Source organism: Ranitomeya imitator, chromosome 8 (genome assembly GCF_032444005.1).
Source record: "Ranitomeya imitator isolate aRanImi1 chromosome 8, aRanImi1.pri, whole genome shotgun sequence".
Classification (NCBI taxonomy): domain Eukaryota; kingdom Metazoa; phylum Chordata; class Amphibia; order Anura; family Dendrobatidae; genus Ranitomeya; species Ranitomeya imitator.
Window position 1 is genome coordinate 55,290,803 of NC_091289.1, and position 20,513 is coordinate 55,311,315.

The window sequence follows — 20,513 nt, forward strand, 5'->3', positions numbered from 1 at the left end:
AAGCCCCCGATGTATCCTGAAAGGTCACAAAAAGAGGTTAGATTATACTCACACAGGGGCGTTCCCGTTGCAGTCCGCTTCGATGGACATTGCGGTCCAGGTCCGGTTCTGGTCCGATGGGCGTCGCAGTCCGGTCCGGGGCCTCCCATCTTCATACGATGATGTCCTCTTCTTGTCTTCACAAGGCAGAGCAAAGTACTGCAGTGCGCAAGCGCCGGGAAAGGTCAGAGAGGCCCGGCACCTGCGCACTGCAGTACTTTGCTCTGCCCTCAACAGGGCAGACAAAGTACACCGAAGCCGCAGCGTGAATACAAGAAGAGGACGTCATCGTAAGAAAATGGGAGGACCCGGACCGGACCGCGACGCCCATCGGATCGAACAGCCCGCCCAGGTCAGTATAATCTAACCTCTTTTTCTCATCTTTCAGGATACATCGGGGGCTTATCTACAACATTACAGAATACTGTAGATAAGCCCCTGATGCTGGCGGGCTTAGCTCATCTTCGATTTTGGAGGTGACAGGTTCCCTTTTTCTGTATTTTCATGACTATGAAAATTATACATTCACACTGAAGGCATCAAAACTATGAATTAACACATGTGGACTACCTCTTGAAGCTCATCAAGAGTGTGCAAAGCAGTCATCAAAGCAAAAGGTGGCTACTTTGAAGAACCTAGAATATAAGACATAATTTCAGTTGTTTCACACTTTTTTGTTAAGTATATAATTCCACATGTGTTAATTCATAGTTTTGATACTTTCAGTGTGAATTTACAATTTCCATAGTGATGAAAATACAGAAAAATCTTTAAATGAGAAGGTGTGTCCAAACTTTTGGTCTGCACTATATATGTATATATATATACTGATTTTTAGTTCTGATGTAGTAAAAGACAACATGTAGTGATTCAGATATCAGAAAACAAGCCATTGATTAAATCAGGTCTTTGTGTTACGTGTGTTTTTTTAAAGATAATATTAGTAATTAAAAAGATATTATTAATATTAATAATAATAAGATAATGTTAATGTTTTTCATATCATGATCTTTATGTAAAAAAAAAAAAACTTGCAATTTTCACACTGGCCACTGGGGCTTTTTTTATACTTACTGTCCTGCCCTGGAAGAGTTTTCAGCAGGCTCCTTATCATCAAAGGCAGGATTACAATGACAGGTAACATCTCTATACACAGCTGATAAAACAGGATCCACCAATAACAGTAGACGATGCAACATATGACCCTACTTCCTTTCCCAATTACTTTTGCACACGCTCATTACACACTTCAATACAAAAGCTAAGGTCGGGATATGACCACTGTGGCTATGTACACGTGTTGTTTCCTAAAATAATAGGAATTTAAAGAGTCTAAAATATCCCCAGTGGCCAGCGTAAAAATTCTAATAGTTTTATTTTTAATACTGATTGTGATATGGGGAAAGGGAAAAAAACATTATTTTTCTTTAAATACATTTAACACAAAAACCTGATTTAAATAATAGGTGATGTTCTGATGACACATTTCCTTTAAGACATTCCCATTGTGTGGTGTCACTGTACCTGTATCAAATTAAGCACTTTATCATGGACTATAGCCGGGGGATTGTTTTTAGGCAAGATGGCCCTTACTAGAACGCCCTCCACAAATTCTTGGCTAGCTGCCAATACATGAAATCGATGGCCACAGTTCTTCACACAAGCTTCAAGTACCTGGAGGAGCGAAAAACACGGGACGGTTATTTTACATACAATCACTAGTATAACCTAATACTATCCCATACTACGACCTTGCTCAGAACACCATGCCCCAGGATGAACGGTCAATCCGTTAGAGAAGCTCCAGCTCCGGTGGTCCCTGCCCTCTGCGTATATTATCTGGTGTCGTTGTGCTACAGGCTCCCTAAACAGGAGGGAGCGGACATAGAACTCACCGTCAAGGCCAACATCACCTCCTGAAAGTTCTTATTCCCCACAATCCTCTTCTTTAGGGCTCTGATAGAATCTTTAGGCCTAAGAGAAAACACTGGCGTCATCGACTAGTCAAATATGTGGCATCACAGAATACGGGGAACTTGGTGTTATTACCCTTCTTCAGTCTCATTGATAATATCACATATCTCCATGTTCAAGGCCCAATCTTCAGAACGCAGAGATCCATCGGTTGCCTTTTCTGAAAAATAAAAATAACATTTTTTTTTTCAAACGTTTTTTTTTTGTTTTTTTTAAATAGTCTTAAATTCCTGCCTTAAAAACCCATCTTGTGCACATATCATTAGGAAGAACCTGACAGCTCCCTGCCTCTTCTAAACTTACCTGGTCAAGTAGCGGTGCCGACTAGTTAGTCCAATGTCACCATCGAGCCCCTATAAATCTCGGGGTGTATGTGCAACGCTCGGCCTTCCCTGGTCATGCGCAATGGAGCTAGTTGTAGGTTCCCCGACTTCATGGGCGCACTATGTATGATAAGGGGGGCAAAACATGGCTGAGATGAATTGCAGGGACCCGATTTTGACATTGTTCCGTGCTGGATGAAAGCCCAGGGAGGTGTGCTCACAAGACCAGTCTGGGGTATTAACGCCTCAACAGACCAGTCCAAGATGATTTGCTTAGTTCACATAGAAATAAGTACATTGCAGATGACTGACTATTGTAAGGCAGCAATAAGATTATAAAAAGTCATTGTGGCGGTTTAGAAGGTGTAGGGGAACTGACAGGCTTCCTAACATCGAAGTCTATGGTTGTCAGAAACTGCAGTGCCCATCACAAACATCTGCTAAACGGGTGTTCTCATGTTAATTAATTAGCTAGACATCATGAAAATTAGCAAGTTTGCAACTGACTTGCTCTTCCATCTGCTTTCTTTCTCTTGCAATGAGAGCTTTTATCTTACATAGTGTACAGCTTGTATCTATTGAGCTCAGCAGTAGCTACATTCCAGAAGGAGTTAACTCCTAAGATTCAAGCCAACCCTCTCCAGCCCATTGATTTCTACATAGCAGTTAGATGCTCTCCTCATTCTCTAGCCCCCTCAGTTGCTGACAAGCTGCCATTACAAATCTTGCAAAATTAACCGCACCCTCCACGTGTAGCTTCCAGGGCAGTTCTGTTCAAATGCTGTTATCTCTGTATGTAAGTACTGTGATAACAGTATGGACTCCAGAAAAAAACGTTAACAGCTGAATGTGCTACAGTACAACTACAAAGCTCAGCACAAGAACTGTCACTTAAGGAACAGTGCCCCCCAAACTCAGAAACCAAGAAATACGGAGTCTGCAGAGCTGCTGAATACACATGTCCTTTTAAACGGATATGACATGAGCGGTTTAATCTCTTATTATATAGATGATAAATGGATGCCGTTACCGCCTTGGAGAGTGGAGTTAAAGGGATGCCGGACAGCAGCATTCATCATCAATAAAAAATAATGGCATCCATTTACCAGACAAGTCATGACAAGCTATGGCTGATGCCATGATAGCATTGGCAGCGGGCACCTCTACATCTAACCCAGCCTTTAAGGGTTATCATCCCAGGAGTCATATGTTCCCTTAATTAATGTTATCGGCAGCTTTGCCAGTTTAGATAGGTGACCTTTAAACAGCACATCATCACATAGCACTCACATGGTAAGATCAGCACATGGTATCCTGTGAGAAGCGTGCGATGCCTCCGTATCGCTCAGCGCAGGAATCCAGCACAACATAACTGATTAGTACAGTCTGCGGGATTCCGCTGACACAGGGCGAATGGAAGGCATTGAAACCACTGTGGTTCACCCTACCACGCCCCATGCGGAAAAAAACTCCTTAATTTCCCTTTGACAAAGACTCTTGGACCATGACATCTTTCCAAACTGACGCCTGAACTGGCGGCACCACTCGAGGACATTCCAGGACCCCCATAGTCCAAGATCCACATTATATTCTTAGAGATATGCAATGCACGGGGAGTGGATGAAGACATGTCAGAAAGCCAGAGACCAAAAATGGAGTAAACGGTTCCGGGTCCTCAAATACTAGAGAAAAAAATATGGGTTTAAAAGGTTATTTAAGAATACAGTAAAGCGACTAAGTGGTGGCCATTGGAGAGTACGCTATAAAAACAGTTAAAAAGCATCTGCCAATAGGTTCTTGCAACCACACTTGAGAGCAGCATGATGTAGCAGCAGATACCCTGATTCCAATGATGTGTCACTAAGGCTACTTTCACACTAGTGTCGGAATCTCCCCGTCGCAATGCGTCGGGGAGAGATTCCGACGCTAGCGTTTAGCGCATTGCACAATGGAGGCAGCGGATGCATTTCTACGGTGCATCCGCTGCCCATTGTAAGGTGCGGGGAGGTGGGGGCGGAGTTCCGGCCGTGCATGCGTGGTCAGAAAAAGCGGTCCGTCAGGAGCAAAAAACGTTACATGTAGCGTTTTTTGCTCCCGACGGTCCGCAAAAGCACGACGCATGCGTCGCAAATGCGTCGTCAATACAAGTCTATGGGGAAAAAACGCATCCTGCAAGCACTTTTGCAGGATGGGTTTTTTCTGCAAAACGACGCATTGTGACGGATTGCAGAAAACGCTAGTGTGAAAGTAGCCTTACTGTGCTGCTTGCTGCAGTTTTGATGAAATCATTTTTTTCTGCTGAGCTAGCAGTTCTCTGAATGCTGAGCTCTGTATAACCCCGCCCACACCACTGATTGGTGGTTTTCTGTGTATACTGTGCATAGGCAGAAAGCTGCCAATCAGTGGTGCGGGTGGGTTATACAGAGCTGAGCATTCAGAGAACTAGGAGATAAAATTGCGGAAAGCAGATCAGTAAGCGACATCTATGGAATCAGGGTCTCTGCCCCTACATTATGCTGCTCTCAGATGGGGTAGCAAAAACTTGGTGACAAATTCTCTTTAAAAGCGATTATCTCACTATGGGATATGCAATAAATGTCTGGGTGTGGGTCCCTGAGTTAGGGCATGCATCTATCTCCAGAACATCAGCCCCCCATGTCGCCCCAGATCCCTTATACTGACTATCGTCCAACCAACAGTGAGGGGAAGGTGGCGGTGCACGCGGTGGCTCTCTCCATTTACCACTATGGGAGCTATGAATACGCCATTGTATGACTATAGTCAGGACCTCTATGGATAGGGAAAGCCAGCAAATGTTCCGACACCTCTACAATCAGTCGTGGTTGGAAGCCAGCCAGAAGGGGGATAGAGGGACCCCTATTCTGGAGACAGGGATGAACCCCCATCTACTGGGCATTTATGGCATATTTCCCATGGAAGCCACACAAGTCTCACATAAGACAATCCCTTTTATGACCGACTGCTTGCTGTGTGACCAAGTGTTGAGTATATGTTCATATCCATTGATTCCACATCTTTTTTTTGGACTTAACCTTGTATCTGGGTCCTTATCAGTCCAATAGGTCATCATTATGCGCCCCTATATGTGTCTGTGGTATATGCTGCTGCTTTGGAGGTGGTAGTGGCCCCCTGACCACCAGGGCCCCTGTGTAACTGGCCAGGTTTTATCAATGGTCTGTCTGCTCTCATTTCCATGTACATATTCACGTCACAGTGCCTTAGAGGTATCACTGTCCGATCACTGAAGGGAATTCTTCGGAATTATTTCTAGGATAAGTCCTTGTAGCTAAGAACATCTTGTAAGTGATCTCAGGTGTGAGCGGAGCGTCCCCCCAGTCCCTGGAGTGTCCCCCCAGTCTGGTGCCGTCCGGTGCACCAGTGATGGGAAGGCTTTACAAGAGGGATTAGAAGCTACAAATGGAGTGTTAGGAGGGAAGGTTCACCTCTGAACACCATATTACAGTTTACAAGGCACTAATCTCTATGTTTAATAACCCTGTAAATGCACTTTGTGTTATAGTCCAGAGCCACATTCACACTGACGGTTACTAATGGGGGCTGTCTCTCCATACATCAGTGTACAAGGGAGACCCAGAGGCGGACATGTCATTGGTGAAACAAAGGCGGCCAATTTTTACAAGCAGAGTAGACGCAATTTTGCATTTTGGACTTAAAAGGGCCCATTTATTGTTCTTGCATGGGGGCCCTCTTCTGCCTGGGTCTGCCAGTGGGGAGACCTATCAATCTAAGGGATTGGCGCAGGGAGAAGCCAACGTAGACCAGCTGTAGACTACCGAAAAAGAATAATGGCTGACCGGCTTTTTAAAGTAGGCCGCAGCATTTCAGAATAACACATACACGGCTGCCATAACACCGCCAATGTCAGATTTGTGTATTGAGGGCAGCATGGATCTCTTGACAGTTTCCCTTTTAAATCGGTTACCTCATAAAGAGATCCCATGGAAGTCACCATGTTGGTCACCTACTTCCTGACCGCCATCTATGAGCCATAAGGCTACGTTCACACAACTGTATAAAAAATGGTCTGGTTTTCATCCAGAAAGAAAAGGACGATTTTTCAGCTCAGCGGTGAATACAATTTAGAAGACCACATCCAGTTTCCTACATTACTAAGGCTACGTTCACATTTGCGGCTTTGGACGCAGCGGCGTTGCCGCAAAACAACGCACGTGTCATGCTTCCCTATCTTTAACATTGTGGACGCATGTGCGTTCGTTTTCATGTGTTTCGGTGCGTTTTGCGACGCATGCGTCCTTTCGACGCACCTGGCAGTGCGTTGCAAACGCAACATGTAGCATTTTTTCTGCGTCCAAAATTTTTAGAAAACACTTGCGTCGCACTTGCGTTGTATTTGCGTCGTCGAAACTTCAAAACCTCCATTGAAGTGTATTGGCAACGCAGAAGACGCAAGTACTTGCGTTGCTGTGCGTTGTAGGACGCATGCGTTCTTTACTTTAAAAATAGAGACACTGAAAAGACCCTATATATTAAAAAAGGGTTGAACGCATGCGTCAAAAATGCATGCGCTCTACTTGCGTCTTTCGTGCGTCGCGTCCACGACACTGCGTCCAAAGCCGCAAATGTGAACGTAGCCTAATCGCAATATTTCAGTAAAAATCAGATATCATGTAGTTGATGCGTGCGGGATCTGACTGATATTGCGCACCCATTGGTCAGAATGGGTGAGTCTCATCCGAAATATGGATGAAACTCGCGCATGCTGCCATTATTGACATTCACTCTGTGAAAACAAACTGTCACCTGAACAATCCCACAGAATAACATTGATCTGAGTGCTATCAATATGGTGGTGTGAACACAGGCGAAGACTGAGGCCGCATATTAGAGTAGCTGCCCCTCAGAATGGCTGACAAGTGACACTATATTTCCCTGTCAGTGGTCGCTGCAGACCTGCCACATATTCCCCAGGCGACATCAGCTGCTATAGCGCGACCACGATAAACTGACGGACCCGTTACACAGTGAGAAGCGGTCACCGCTCTGTGGAGACCGAATCTGGAAATTCTGCCTCCATTCCCACTGATCTTCTTATACCTTAGGCCTTATTCACACATCTATGTCCGTTTTTCATCTATTTGCTTCCTGTTTTCTATTGACCATGTGTCATCTCTTTTTCTTGTAAGAAAAAAAATATGGAGGTTTTCTAATCATAACCTAGGTTTCTTGTGTGCCCACTGATTGACCATCTCCAGATCATCGGTCTGATGTGAATAGCCAAACAGAAGACAAGACAACACATGAAGAACAAACACTGGCATTTGAATAAATTTGAATAAGGTTTAATTCCTATTTCTTAAAGGGAAGGAATTGCCAAAAAATGAGCTAAGTCTAGTTTTTGTCTCCCATGTATTTTTTTATATATATTTTTGGCATTTTTCTATATCATGCACCATCTTTAACCCCTTAATCCCATATGACGTACTATCCCGTCCAGGTGACCTGGGACTTAATTCCCATGGACGGGATAGTACGTCATATGCGATCGGCCGCGCTCACGGGGGGAGCGCGGCCGATCGCGGCCGGGTGTCAGCTGCCTATCGCAGCTGACATCCGGCACTATGTGCCAGGAGCGGTCACGGACCGCTCCCGGCACATTAACCCCCGGCACACCGCGATCAAAGATGATCGCGGTGTGCCGGCGGTGCAGGGAAGCATCGCGCAGGGAGAGGGCTCCCTGCGGGCTTCCCTGAGACGATCGGTACACGGTGATGTGCTCACCGTGTACCGAGCGTCTTCTCCCTGCAGTCCCCGGATCCAAAATGGCCGCCGGGCTGCATCCGGGTCCTGCAGGGAGCACTTCCGGGTCAGGATCAGGCTGCAGCTGCAGCTCTAATCCTGCCCGGCTGTATGTCAGATCACCGATCTAACAGAGTGCTGTGCACACTGTCAGATCGGTGATCTGTGATGTCCCCCCCTGGGACAAAGTGAAAAAGTAAAAAAAAAAATTTCCACACTTGTAAAAAAAAATAAAAAAAAAATTCCTAAATAAAGCAGAAAAAAAAAAATATTATTCCCATAAATACATTTCTTTACATAAAAAAAAAACAAAAAAAACAATAAAAGTACACATATTTAGTATCGCCGCGTCCGTAACGACCCGACCTATAAAACTGGCCCACTAGTTAACCCCTTCAGTGAACACCGTAAGAAAAAAAAAAAAAAAACGAGCCAAAAAACAACGCTTTATTATCATAACGCTGAACAAAAAGTGGAATAACACGCGATCAAAAAGACGGATATAAATAACCATGGTACCTCTGAAAACGTCATCTTGTCCCGCAAAAAACGACCCGCCATATAGCATCATAACCAAAAAAATAAAAAAGTTATAGTCCTGAGAATAAAGCGATGCCAAAATAATTATTTTTTCTATAAAATAGCTTTTATCGTATAAAAGCGCCAAAACATAAAAAAAATGATATAAATGAGGTATCGCTGTAATCGTACTGACCCGAAGAATAAAACTGCTTCATCAATTTTACCAAACGCGGAACGGTATAAAAGCCTCCCCCAAAAGAAATTCATGAATAGCTGGTTTTTGGTCATTCTGCCTCACAAAAAATCGGAATAAAAAGCGATCAAAAACTGTCACATGTCCGAAAATGTAACCGATAAAAACGTCAACTCGTCCCGCAAAAAACAAGACCTCACATGACTCTGTGGACCAAAATATGGAAAAATTATAGGTCTCAAAATGTGGAGACGCAAAAACTTTTTTGCTATAAAAAGCGTCTTTTAGTGTGTGACGGCTGCCAATCATAAAAATCCGATATAAAAAACTCGCTATAAAAGTAAATCAAACCCCCCTTCATCACCCCCTTAGTTAGGCTAGGTTCACATTGCGTTAATGGGTTAACGCTAACGGACAGCGTTGCACGGCGAAAATGTCACAATTAACGCCGTGCAACGGGTCCGTTAGCACAACCATTGACAGCAATGTGATTTTCGGGTGTAGCGCATCGCTAGAGCGTGCCATTTTCGGCTCGCGCTAGCAAGGTGCCGTTCTTTTGTGGCGCGCCTCAGACGCTGCTTGCAGCGTCCGCGGCGCGCCCGAGGTCCGATCCCCGATCTTCCAGAGCGGGGACGTTAACGCGACCACTAAACACGACACCTAAAAAGACATTGCGTTAGCGCAATCCGCTAGTGCTAAACGGATTTCCCTAATGCAATGTGAACCTAGCCTTAGGGAAAAATAATAAAATTAAAAAAAATGTATTTATTTCCATTTTCCCATTAGGGTTAGGGTTAGGGCTAGGGTTAGGGCTAGGGTTAGGGTTTGTATTACATTTACGGTTGGGATTAGGGTTGGGATTAGAATTAGGGGTGTGTCAGGGTTAGGTGTGTGGTTAGGGTTACAGTTGGGATTAGGGTTAGGGGTGCGTTTGGATTAGGGTTTCAGTTATAATTGGGGGGTTTCCACTGTTTAGGCACATCAGGGGCTCTCCAAACGCGACATGGCGTCCGATCTCAATTCCAGCCAATTCTGCATTGAAAAAGTAAAACAGTGCTCCTTCACTTCCGAGCTCTCCCGTGCGCCCAAACAGGGGTTTACCCCAACATATGGGGTATCATCGTACTCGAGACAAATTGGACAACAACTTTTTGGGTCCAAGTTCTCTTGTTATCCTTGGGAAAATAAAAATTTGGGGGGCTAAAAATCATTTTTGTGGGAAAAAAAAGGATTTTTTATTTTCACGGCTCTGCGTTGTAAACTGTAGTGAAACACTTGGGGGTTCAAAGTTTTCACAACACATCTAGATAAGTTCCATGGGAGGTCTAGTTTCAATATGGGGTCACTTGTGGGTGGTTTCTACTGTTTGGGTACATCAGGGGCTCTGCAAATGCAACGTGACGCCTGCAGACCAATCCATCTAAGTCTGCATTCCAAATGGCGCTCCTTCCCTTCCGAGCTCTGCCATGCGCCCAAACAGTGGTTCCCCCCCACATACGGGGTATCAGCGTACTCAGGACAAATTGAACAACAACTTTTGGGGTCCAATTTATTCTGTTACCCTTGTAAAAATACAAAGCTGGGGGCTAAAAAATCATTTTTGTGAAAAAAAAAAATAATTTTTATTTTCACGGCTCTGCGTTATAAACTGTAGTGAAACACTTAGGGGTTCAAAGTTCTCACAACACATCTAGATAAGTTCCTTGGGAGGTCTAGTTTCTAATATGGGGTCACTTGTGGGGGGTTTGTACTGTTTGGGTACATCAGGGGCTCTGCAAATGCAACGTGACTCCTGCAGACCAATCCATCTAAGTCTGCATTCCAAATGGCGCTCCTTCCCTTCCGAGCTCTGCCATGTGCCCAAACAGTGGTTCCCCCCCACATATGGGGTATCAGCGTACTCAGGACAAATTGGACAACAACTTTTGGGGTCCAATTTATTATGTTACCCTTGTGAAAATACAAAACTGGGGGCTAAAAAATAATTTTTGCGAAAAAAAAAAAAAAATTATTTTAACGGCTCTGCGTTATAAACTGTAGTGAAACATTTGGGGGTTCAAAGCTCTCAAAACACATCTAGATAAGTTCCTTATGGGGTCTAGTTTCCAAAATGGTGTCACTTGTGGGGGGTTTTAATGTTTAGGCACATCAGGGGCTCTCCAAACCAACATGGCGTCCCAACTTAATTCCAGTCAATTTTGCATTGAAAAGTCAAATGGCGCTCCTTCCCTTCCGAGCTCTGCTATGCACCCAAAAAGTGGTTTACCCCCCACATATGGGGTATCGTCGCACTCAGGACAAATTGCACAACAACTTTTGTGGTCTAATTTCTTCTCTTACCCTTGGGAAAATAAAAAATTGGGGGCGAAAAGATCATTTTTGTGAAAAAATAAGATTTTTTATTTTTACGGCTCTGCATTATAAACTTCTGTGAAGCACTTGTTGGGTCAAAGTGCTCACCACACATCTAGATAAGTTCCTTAAGGGGTCTACTTTTCAAAATGGTGTCACTTGTGAGGGGTTCCAATGTTTAGGCACATCAGGGGCTCTCCAAACGCAACATGGCGTCCCATCTCAATTCCAGTCAATTTTGCATTGAAAAGTCAAATGGCGCTCCTTCCCTTCCGAGCTCTGCCATACGCCCAAACAATGGTTTACACCCATATATGGGGTATCAGCGTACTCAGGACAAATTGGCCAACAATTTTTGAGGTCCAATTTCTTCTCTTACTCTTGGGAAAATAAAAAATTGGGGGCGAAAAGATCATTTTTGTGAAAAAATATGATTTTTTATTTTTACGGCTCTGCATTATAAACTTCTGTGAAGCAATTGGTGGGTCAAAGTGGTCACCACACATCTAGATAAGTTCCTTAGGGTGTCTACTTTCCAAAATGGTGTCACTTGTGGGGGGTTTCAATGTTTAGGCACATCAGTGGCTCTCCAAACGCAACATGGCGTCCCATCTCAATTCCTGTCAATTTTGCATTGAAAAGTCAAATGGCGCTCCTTCCCTTCCGAGCTCTGCCATGCGCCCAAACAGTGGTTTACTCCCACATATGGGCTATCAGCGTACTCAGTACAGATTGTACAACAATGTTTGGCATCCATTTTATCCTGTTACCCTTGGTAAAATAAAACAAATTGGAGCTGAAATAAATTTTGTGTGAAAAAAAGTTAAATATTCATTCTTATTTAAACATTCCAAAAATTCCTGTGAAACCCCTGAAGGGTTAATAAACTTCTTGAATGTGGTTTTGAGCACCTTGAGGGGTGCAGTTTTTAGAATGGTCTCACACTTGGGTATTTTCTATCATATAGACCCCTCAAAATGACATCAAATGAGATGTGGTCCCTAAAAAAAAATGGTGTTGTAAAAATGAGAAATTGCTGGTCAACTTTTAACCCTTATAACTCCCTAACAAAAAAAAATTTTGGTTCCAAAATTGTGCTGATGTAAAGTAGACATGTGGGAAATGTTACTTATTAAGTATTTTGCGTGAGATATCTCTGTGATTTAAGGGCATAAAAATTTAAAGTTGGAAAATTGCGAAACTTTCTAAATTTTCGCCAAATTTCCGTTTTTTTCACAAATAAACGCAAGTTATATCGAATAAATGTTACTACTAAAATGAAGTACAATATGTCACGAGAAAACAATGTCAGAATCGCCAAGATCCGTTGAAGCGTTCCAGAGTTATAACCTCATAAAGGGACAGTGGTCAGAATTGTAAAAATTGGCCCGGTCATTAACGTGCAAACCACCCTCGGGGCTTAAGGGGTTAAGAAAAACATTTTTTTTTTGCTTTTTCATAAAGAGTTTTCAGCAGGCTCCTTATCAGAGGCATGACTACAATGACAGGCAACATCTTCATACAGAGCTGATAAAACAAGATCCACCACTCACAATAGGCGATATCACAGCTGACCCTACTCATCCCTCTTCCTTCACAATTACTTTTCTGCATGCTCATTAAGCTCTTCAATTATAAAGATTGGTTCATTGTGGCTATGTACATGTGTTGTTTCCTGAAACAAAAGGAAGTTGCACTGTAGAAGAGCTCCAGTGGGCAATGATTTGCAAGATTTATGTTTTCATTTTTAACACAAATTGTGATATGCAAAAAGAGTAACCAAAAATGATAAATAAATGCATAAAAATATACATTTTTATGCATTTCCATATGTGTTACCAGTATATACCAGTTGTGATATACATGATATACAGTGCTGTAATAATATACGTAATATATGATAATAGCTTATTATATTCTCCACGAGATGGTGGCCCGATTCTAACGCATCGGGTATTCTAAAATATGCATGTCCACGTAGTATATTGCCCAGCCACGTAGTATATTGCCCAGCCACGTAGTATATAGCCCAGCCACGTAGTATATAGCCCAGCCACGTAGTATATTGCCCAGCCAAGTAGCATATTGCCCAGTGACGTAGTATACAGCACAGTGCCATGTAGTATATTGCCCAGTGACGTAGTATACAGCACAGTGCCATGTAGTATATTGCCCAGTGACGTAGTATACAGCACAGAGCCACGTAGTATATTGCCCAGCTACGTATGTCACAGGTTAAAAAATAAAAAATAAACATATACTCACCTTCCGAGGGAGCCCTTGTAGTCATGTCGCCTGTGTGCGGTGCACTCGGCAGATTCCGGTCCCAGAGTTAGTAGCGCAGGACCCGTGATGACGTCGCGGTCACATGACCGTGACATCATGGCAGGTCCTTCTCACGCAGGCCCTGTGATGAGGTCGCGGTCACATGACCGTGACATCATGGCAGGTCCTTCTTGCGCAGGACCTGTGATGAGGTCGCGGTCACATGACCGTGATGTCACGGCAGGTCCTTGTCGCTTACCATCCTTGCCACCGGAACCTGCCGCTTGCATGGAGCGGTTACCGGAGCGACGCGAGGAGCGGGAAAGGCGGCGGAATGTGAGTATATAATCATTTTTTATTTTTTTATTATTTATAACATTAGATCCTTTTACTATTGACGCTGCATAGGCAGCATCAATAGTAAAAAGTTGGGGACACACAGGGTTAATAGCGGCGGTAACGGAGTGAGTTACCCGCGGTATAACGCGGTCCGTTACCGCTGGCATTAACCCTGTGTGAGCGGTGACTGCGGGGAGTATGGAGCAGGCGCCGGGCACTGACTGCAGGGGAGTAGGGAGGGACTAATCGGAGTGTGGCCGTCGCTGATTGGTCGCGGCAGCCATGACAGGCAGCTGGCGAGACCAATCAGCGACTTGAATTCCATGACAGACAGAGGCCGCGACCAATGAATATCCGTGACAGACAGAAAGATAGACAGACAGAAAGACGGAAGTGACCCTTAGACAATTATATAGTAGATATTTAAAAAAAAAAATTTTCGAAAATTAAAAAAACAAAAACCAAACTGTTTTCAGTAGTGAAAGCTACTAATTAAATATTAATAACACAGCTCAGTGAAATTACTCATACAGTCCAGGAATTTGGAGAAAACCGTGTGCTCCCATCAGAACTGTGTACAAACCATGTAACAGCGGCCCTACAAGTAGCCGACACTCCAGATAAGTTCCTCTTATGAGATCACACCCCACAGTTAAAAACAGTGAAAATTCTTGTGAAACGACCTCATCATTGTGCAACTGGTTACACAACCTAATAAAGCTGAGCACTATGTGCCCATAACATTCAAAAACTAAAAAATTGGAGTGCTGACTTCAGATATGTACAATTAATTAGCATAATTTTATTAAACACATTTATTTAAAAAAAAAATTACACACAATAAAAAAGGAACACATGGGCAAAAAAAAAAAAATCCCTGGTAATACACAAACCAGAGTTTTTGACAAATTATACGAGGGGTGAAAATTTAATACAGGAATTCTATATACCTAACTAATATGTTCACGAGCTAGCCAGAAAAGCAATGAACCAGCAAAGTGCATATGTATAAGGCATAACTCATCATTCACATGAGTCCCATAAGTTCATTAGCTAGTCGCAACACTATACAGGCAAAGTGCATGTGCATGTATATCATAGCTAAAAAGCTTACCCATGATAAAGTGCAAGTGCTGGATCCCAGGGGACAGCCCTGACACGCATTTGCTTTTTTCACGGGGTATATCACAAAACGTGCGTTGGGGCTATCCCCTGGGATCCTGCACTTGCACTTTATCATGGGTAAGCTTTTACCCATGATAAAGGATTTTAGCAGAAAAAAAAATGAGTGCAGTAACAGAGGTGCATAACGGAAGTTCCATACTGTGCGATAATCATCAATCATAATACAACCCTTAAAGGGGATGCCCACCGCTGGACAACACCATAACAATAGCCCAGGGTTCTATTTAAATTCCCATAACCTATACATATTTACTGGACCAGTGATGTGATGCCGCTCTCAACCCTGTGTCTCCCACTGGTCATAAACTATGTCACATGACTACTGCAGCCAATCAATGTCCAGTGATCGGCTGCAGCCCTCACAGTTCCACTGGAAGGAAGCTCTGCACAAATGTAAATGTGTATTGCAAAGTGCCAGTGCACGAAGAGTGAACACTTTATAATAGGCACGGTGCAAAAATTGCAGCTTTTGTGGGTTCCTTCAGCTGTAAGCAGCAGTGGCAGTCACTCTGTCCCTGTTGAAAGCAGTAAAGTGATAGGTTTCTATTCACTTCCATTAAAGGAAAAAAAAAATTACATGATGTGAATAGAACAATGGACACAAGTAGACAATCCGCCCCAAACTAGACTGCTGAACCCAAAATCATCTAAGCAGGCTATAAAGATAAAGAAGAATGCAATGGCTAGAAACAAACCACTGATACTATGTGAAGATTAACTGTTTGCTTTTGAAGGTGCAGTCCTGAAGTGTGAACACTGCTCAACAATAAGAGGAAAGTACGAGGTCGCCACATCCAATTTCCAGAATTTTGGACTTTATCCCTGAACATGGTGTGTATGAAAAAAAGGGGGAAAAAATGAAGCTGAACAAAAAAAAAAAAAAAGATAAAGTGGAAGGATGAGGGGTATCGGTGGGATAGGCGAAGACTATCTGATCGCTGAGGGTCCAACAACTAGGACCCCCCCCCATCAATCCCCAGAAATGGTGCTCTGAAGAGCCACATGTGAATGGAGTGGAGGCTGATCTTGTGCACTGCTGCTCCATTCATCCTTACTGGATGGAGATCGCCTAAAGCTGCGCATGGCCGGTGTTCAGCACTCCCATAGGAATGGAAGAGCGGCAGTTAGTGATGAGTGAACGTGCTGGGATAAGGTGTTATCTGAGCATGCTCAGCTGCTAACCGAGTGTCTTCGAGTAATATGTTCGAGACCCCGCGGCTGTTCGATAGCCACAACACATACGGGAATTACCGAACAAACAGACCACCCCTGCACGTGTTGTAGCTGTCGGACAGCAGTGAGACATGCAGCCGCGGGGACTCGAACTTAGTATTCGAGCATGCCGAAGATACTCTGTTAGTACATGAGCATGCTGCTATATTGGAGCACGTTCGCTCATCAATAGGGGCACTGTGCAAGATCGATCTCCACCCCATTCAAAGCCCTGGTTTTTAGGATTGGTGAGGATCCCAGCAAACAGGAACTTATGAATCGGAGGTAACTTCAAACTTCAGAATATCCCTTTAAGAGCTATGCTTCCCGACACAGAGACTAAATGCGACTAAAGTTTTAATACGTTCCAATCAGTGTGGAATGTGTGAAACTCAGTCAAGGGGTTCAAGAGAGGCCTGGATGTCTTCCTGGAGCAGAACAATATTGTATCATACAATTATTAGGTTCTGTAGAAGGACGTAGATCTGGGGATTTATTATGATGGAATATAGGCTGAACTGGATGGACAAATGTCTTTTTTCGGCCTTACTAACTATGTTACTATGTTACTATGTTACTAAACTCCTGCGTTCACTTGCAGCGTGTGTGAATATTAGTGATGAGCGAATATACTCGTTACTCGAGATTTCCTGAGCACGCTCGGGGGTCCTCCGAGTATTTTTCAGTGCTCAGAGATTTAGTTTTCTTCGCCGCAGCTGAATGATTTACATCTGTTAGCCAGCATAAGTACATGTGGGGGTTGCCTGGTTGCTTGGGAATCCCCACATGTACTTATGCTGGCTAACAGATGTAAATCATTCAGCTGCGGCAAGAAAAACTAAATCTCCGAGCACTAAAAAATACTTGGAGGACCCCCGAGCGTGCTCGAGAAATCTCCAGTAAAGAGTATATTCGCTCATCACTAATGAATATAAATCCTTATCACTTTACAGGGGTAGTCGCTACACAAAAAAAATAAAATAAAAAATGTAGGCACAAATGTGCTAAAAATAAAAAATGGTAGCGTACGTACATATCTTCCAGCTCCTACAGTACAAGCCCCTCCAAAAGTCTACAATGTACCCAAAAGCAATGCCTGCTCCCTCCGGAAGTCAGAGGACTGCTGCAGCGATCACTATAATTAATAATTATTAGATTAATAATAGTAACTAGCTATTTCTCTTATAAGGTAGACCTGAGCGCTGCAGTCAATCACAGGCTGCAGCGGTCATCTCACTTCATATAGCCGACCTCTGGATCGGCCTGTAATGGGTCCACGAGGGCGCTGGAAGAGAAGTACCATGCCATAGTTATCTATTACAAGCACATTTGTGCCTTAAAGCATTTCTATATTGGACAACCCCTTTAACTAGATCCGAAATATCCAGTCGTTCACAGGGAGAATAAAATGTAAAAATAAAACAAATACAGAATTGTAAAGCTGAAATGCCCCTCAAAGTCCTTTAATGACCTTATGGGGGGGACAATATGTGAAATAAATGAAAAATAATGAAATAAAAAAAAATTGGAAACAAAAAGTTGATACCAACTCAACACAGTTGTCACTATCCCCACCCAGTTGGGGGAAAAAAAAGTGTTCAACATATGAAAATAATTGATAAGGAAAGAGGAACAAATGTTAAAACGGTGTTTAGTGATCCTTTATGGTATTAAAAAACAAACATAAAAACTTGTGAAAAACTGTCACATTATTATATAAGAGAGTAGAAAAGAACATAAATATTAAACCTTACGCATCACACAAAAAAAATGTAAAAAGTATTTAAAATATCTAAAAAACAGGAATTTTTTTTTTAAAGCCATTTAAACCACAAGAATGAAAATTCCCCAAATGTGTCAGGAATGGGGGTAACCGGCCTGGTCCTGCCAGGAGGAGCTTTTGTTACTTTTTCCCTGTTATGTGTGTTGTGGCAACTTGTACACGTCATAAACTAATAGCGGTTGCAAAGCAGCAGCACAACAATGCTCTGGACATGATAATCAGCTGTAATGTAAGGATAGACAAAGTCCAAAAGTCTCCGCAGCCACCGGCACATGCAAATCTATAGCACATAATTACCGGGGGGCACACAATGACATACTGCAGCTTCCAACGGGTTAACGCCGCCTGCAAGATGCTCTGCAAGGCAATTAAAGGGTTTTTTCAAGACTATTATCTCTTTTTTTTTACTGTGGGTCTAAAAAGTAAACAGGCAGGTAGTTGCCAAAAGAGGCCACCGCCGGCCTGCTCTACATGGCACCGGCTCAAAGTAGTCACTGACCGCTCCTGCCAGCGATTAGGCTGCTCCACATCAACAGAGCAGCTCTACCGACACAACGTGACCGCTGACATCACTGACAGCCGGCTCCTCAACAGAGCAGAGCGGAGGAGAAGTCGCTGCTCTGCCAACATGACGTCAGCGGAAGAAGCTTCCCCTACCTAACACCAGGCATCACTGAGGCAGGAGCAGTGTGAGGGGGTCCGCCATCAGGAGGGACTGATCCTCCAGTCCTGCACATTTAGCATGTGAGCCAGTGAGACAGCAGACAGCTGAGTGGTCTCTTCATATATTACTAGTGCTTCACCCCTGATGAAGCGTGTACAGGGGAAACGTGTTGAATGCTTCAGCAAATCATACTGAGTGTTTTAGCAAATTATACTTTTGTTATGGAATGTCTAAGTAAACCATCTACATCCTATACCCTATTCGACCCGTACTTATAATGTTGGTTACACATGTATATCAATGTACCCTTCACTCCCTCTCCGGGGTCGCCAGCTGCGCGGGTTGTAGGGTGCCGACCTCCGCTGCGGGGCAGGCACTGCCCCAGGATCTCTTCTGGGTGCTGTCTCTGTGGGTTAGCCTGGGCCTATTCTGGGTTTTCACTGTTTGATTTTTTTTATTACCTTTATTATGGATCTTTGGGGCTAAGACCTTATCCGAGCACGTCCACTCAGCACCAGACTATTGTATGAGAACAGAAACGTCATAAAAAGTCCAATTACTCCATACAGTCAGTACAGTGCGCCAGGTCGGACCCTCGACTACAGCAAGCCCCTGTATGGGCAAAACTGTGTCCATCCTGGGACATAGCGGCACAGCTCTCAGCAGCCCCATAGGGAAGGCACGGAGCAGCGGCGGAGCAGGCGCCCTGTGCGCCATGTTAATGGGGGGGGAGTGTCCCGCCGATCAGTGCAGGACCTGATCACCTGACCCAGGGATAGGGCATAACACCTAGCTCTGGCAGAGACATAACATGGGCTCCTATAAAGGATTCATTATAACTTGTGACGTCCATCAATCATGTGACCGCTGCAGCCAATCACTGGCATGTGACCTCTGAGGCCACAGACTGTGATGTGTGGAGATCTAGGACACATCCTGACGGCGGGATCAGTTGGGAATGTAGGTGGACACCGGCCATTACAGCACTCCCTTCTCTGGGGTGAGGATTCCAGAACGCCCCTTTTTCTAATGAGGTTTTTCAGTTTTATTACAAGACAATCCCTTTAAGAGGCCACAAGCCGCCACCGGGCAGAGCACGGAAGGACAAGCAACGCGGACACATATTTCACAACGGGCAAGTGCAGAATGACTGACCCGCCAAACCCCGCCCACCCGGAGAATCCTCTACACCCCATTGGTTACTCATCCAGCAGAACAGGTATGTCTGTACACTGATTGGCCAGTCAGTTAGCTAGCTTGCAGTCCATTGGTCATACGGGCCCTTTAAGTCAACAGTAATAGGCTTAGCCCCTATTGTTAAGCAACTTTTCATTGGCCGAATGGAAAAGAGCAAGTGGTCGTACACGTACAGCAATCACCTTGGCGCTGCACTACACACGTCTATGCGCTCGGCACTCACCGATCCGCTGTCCCACCGGGGTCCCGAACGCGTTACCCAACAGGAAATCCATGCTCCCAAGCCGGAGGCTGCGGCGGCTCCTCACACCAAGCAGCAGAGCTCGTGATACGAGACGTGATCACATGACACCATCCACCTCCGTCTGCCACGCCCACTCCGTTACGTCGTTCTGTCACACTGCCTGGCTCCGCCCCAACAGGAAACACGTGTCCAGCCTGCTGTCCCGTCAGCTGAGCCGTGTGCGGCTGTGCGGTCACGTCACACGGCGCTGACCGTCTCCGACACTTTTAGCATTTGGTTTCCTCGTGTATTCGGCCCAGTGATGTCCGCGTTGTCTCCTTTCTGCTTCCAGCGCTCTGTAAATAGGACCTGTTAGTAGCATTAATATATTCACTGTTCATATGTAGCGGTTTTGATGCATTTTTTAACCCCTTCATGACCTT

At 44.2% G+C, this 20,513-nt stretch overlaps 1 protein-coding gene across 1 annotated transcript in view; it reads right to left on the reverse strand.

Annotated features, from left to right (window-relative positions):
• TOM1 (target of myb1 membrane trafficking protein) overlaps window positions 1-20,225 on the reverse strand; it is a 110,620-nt gene extending 90,395 nt beyond the window's left edge. The window contains exons 1-4 of the mRNA XM_069736941.1: window positions 20,071-20,225; window positions 2,089-2,173; window positions 1,935-2,013; window positions 1,564-1,713 (exon numbers count right to left, since the gene is read on the reverse strand). Coding sequence (XP_069593042.1) covers window positions 1,564-1,713; window positions 1,935-2,013; window positions 2,089-2,173; window positions 20,071-20,122 — 366 coding nt within the window. The 5' untranslated portion in view covers window positions 20,123-20,225. The remainder of the gene's footprint in view (window positions 1-1,563; window positions 1,714-1,934; window positions 2,014-2,088; window positions 2,174-20,070) is intronic.
• Between the last annotated feature and the right edge of the window lie 288 nt (window positions 20,226-20,513).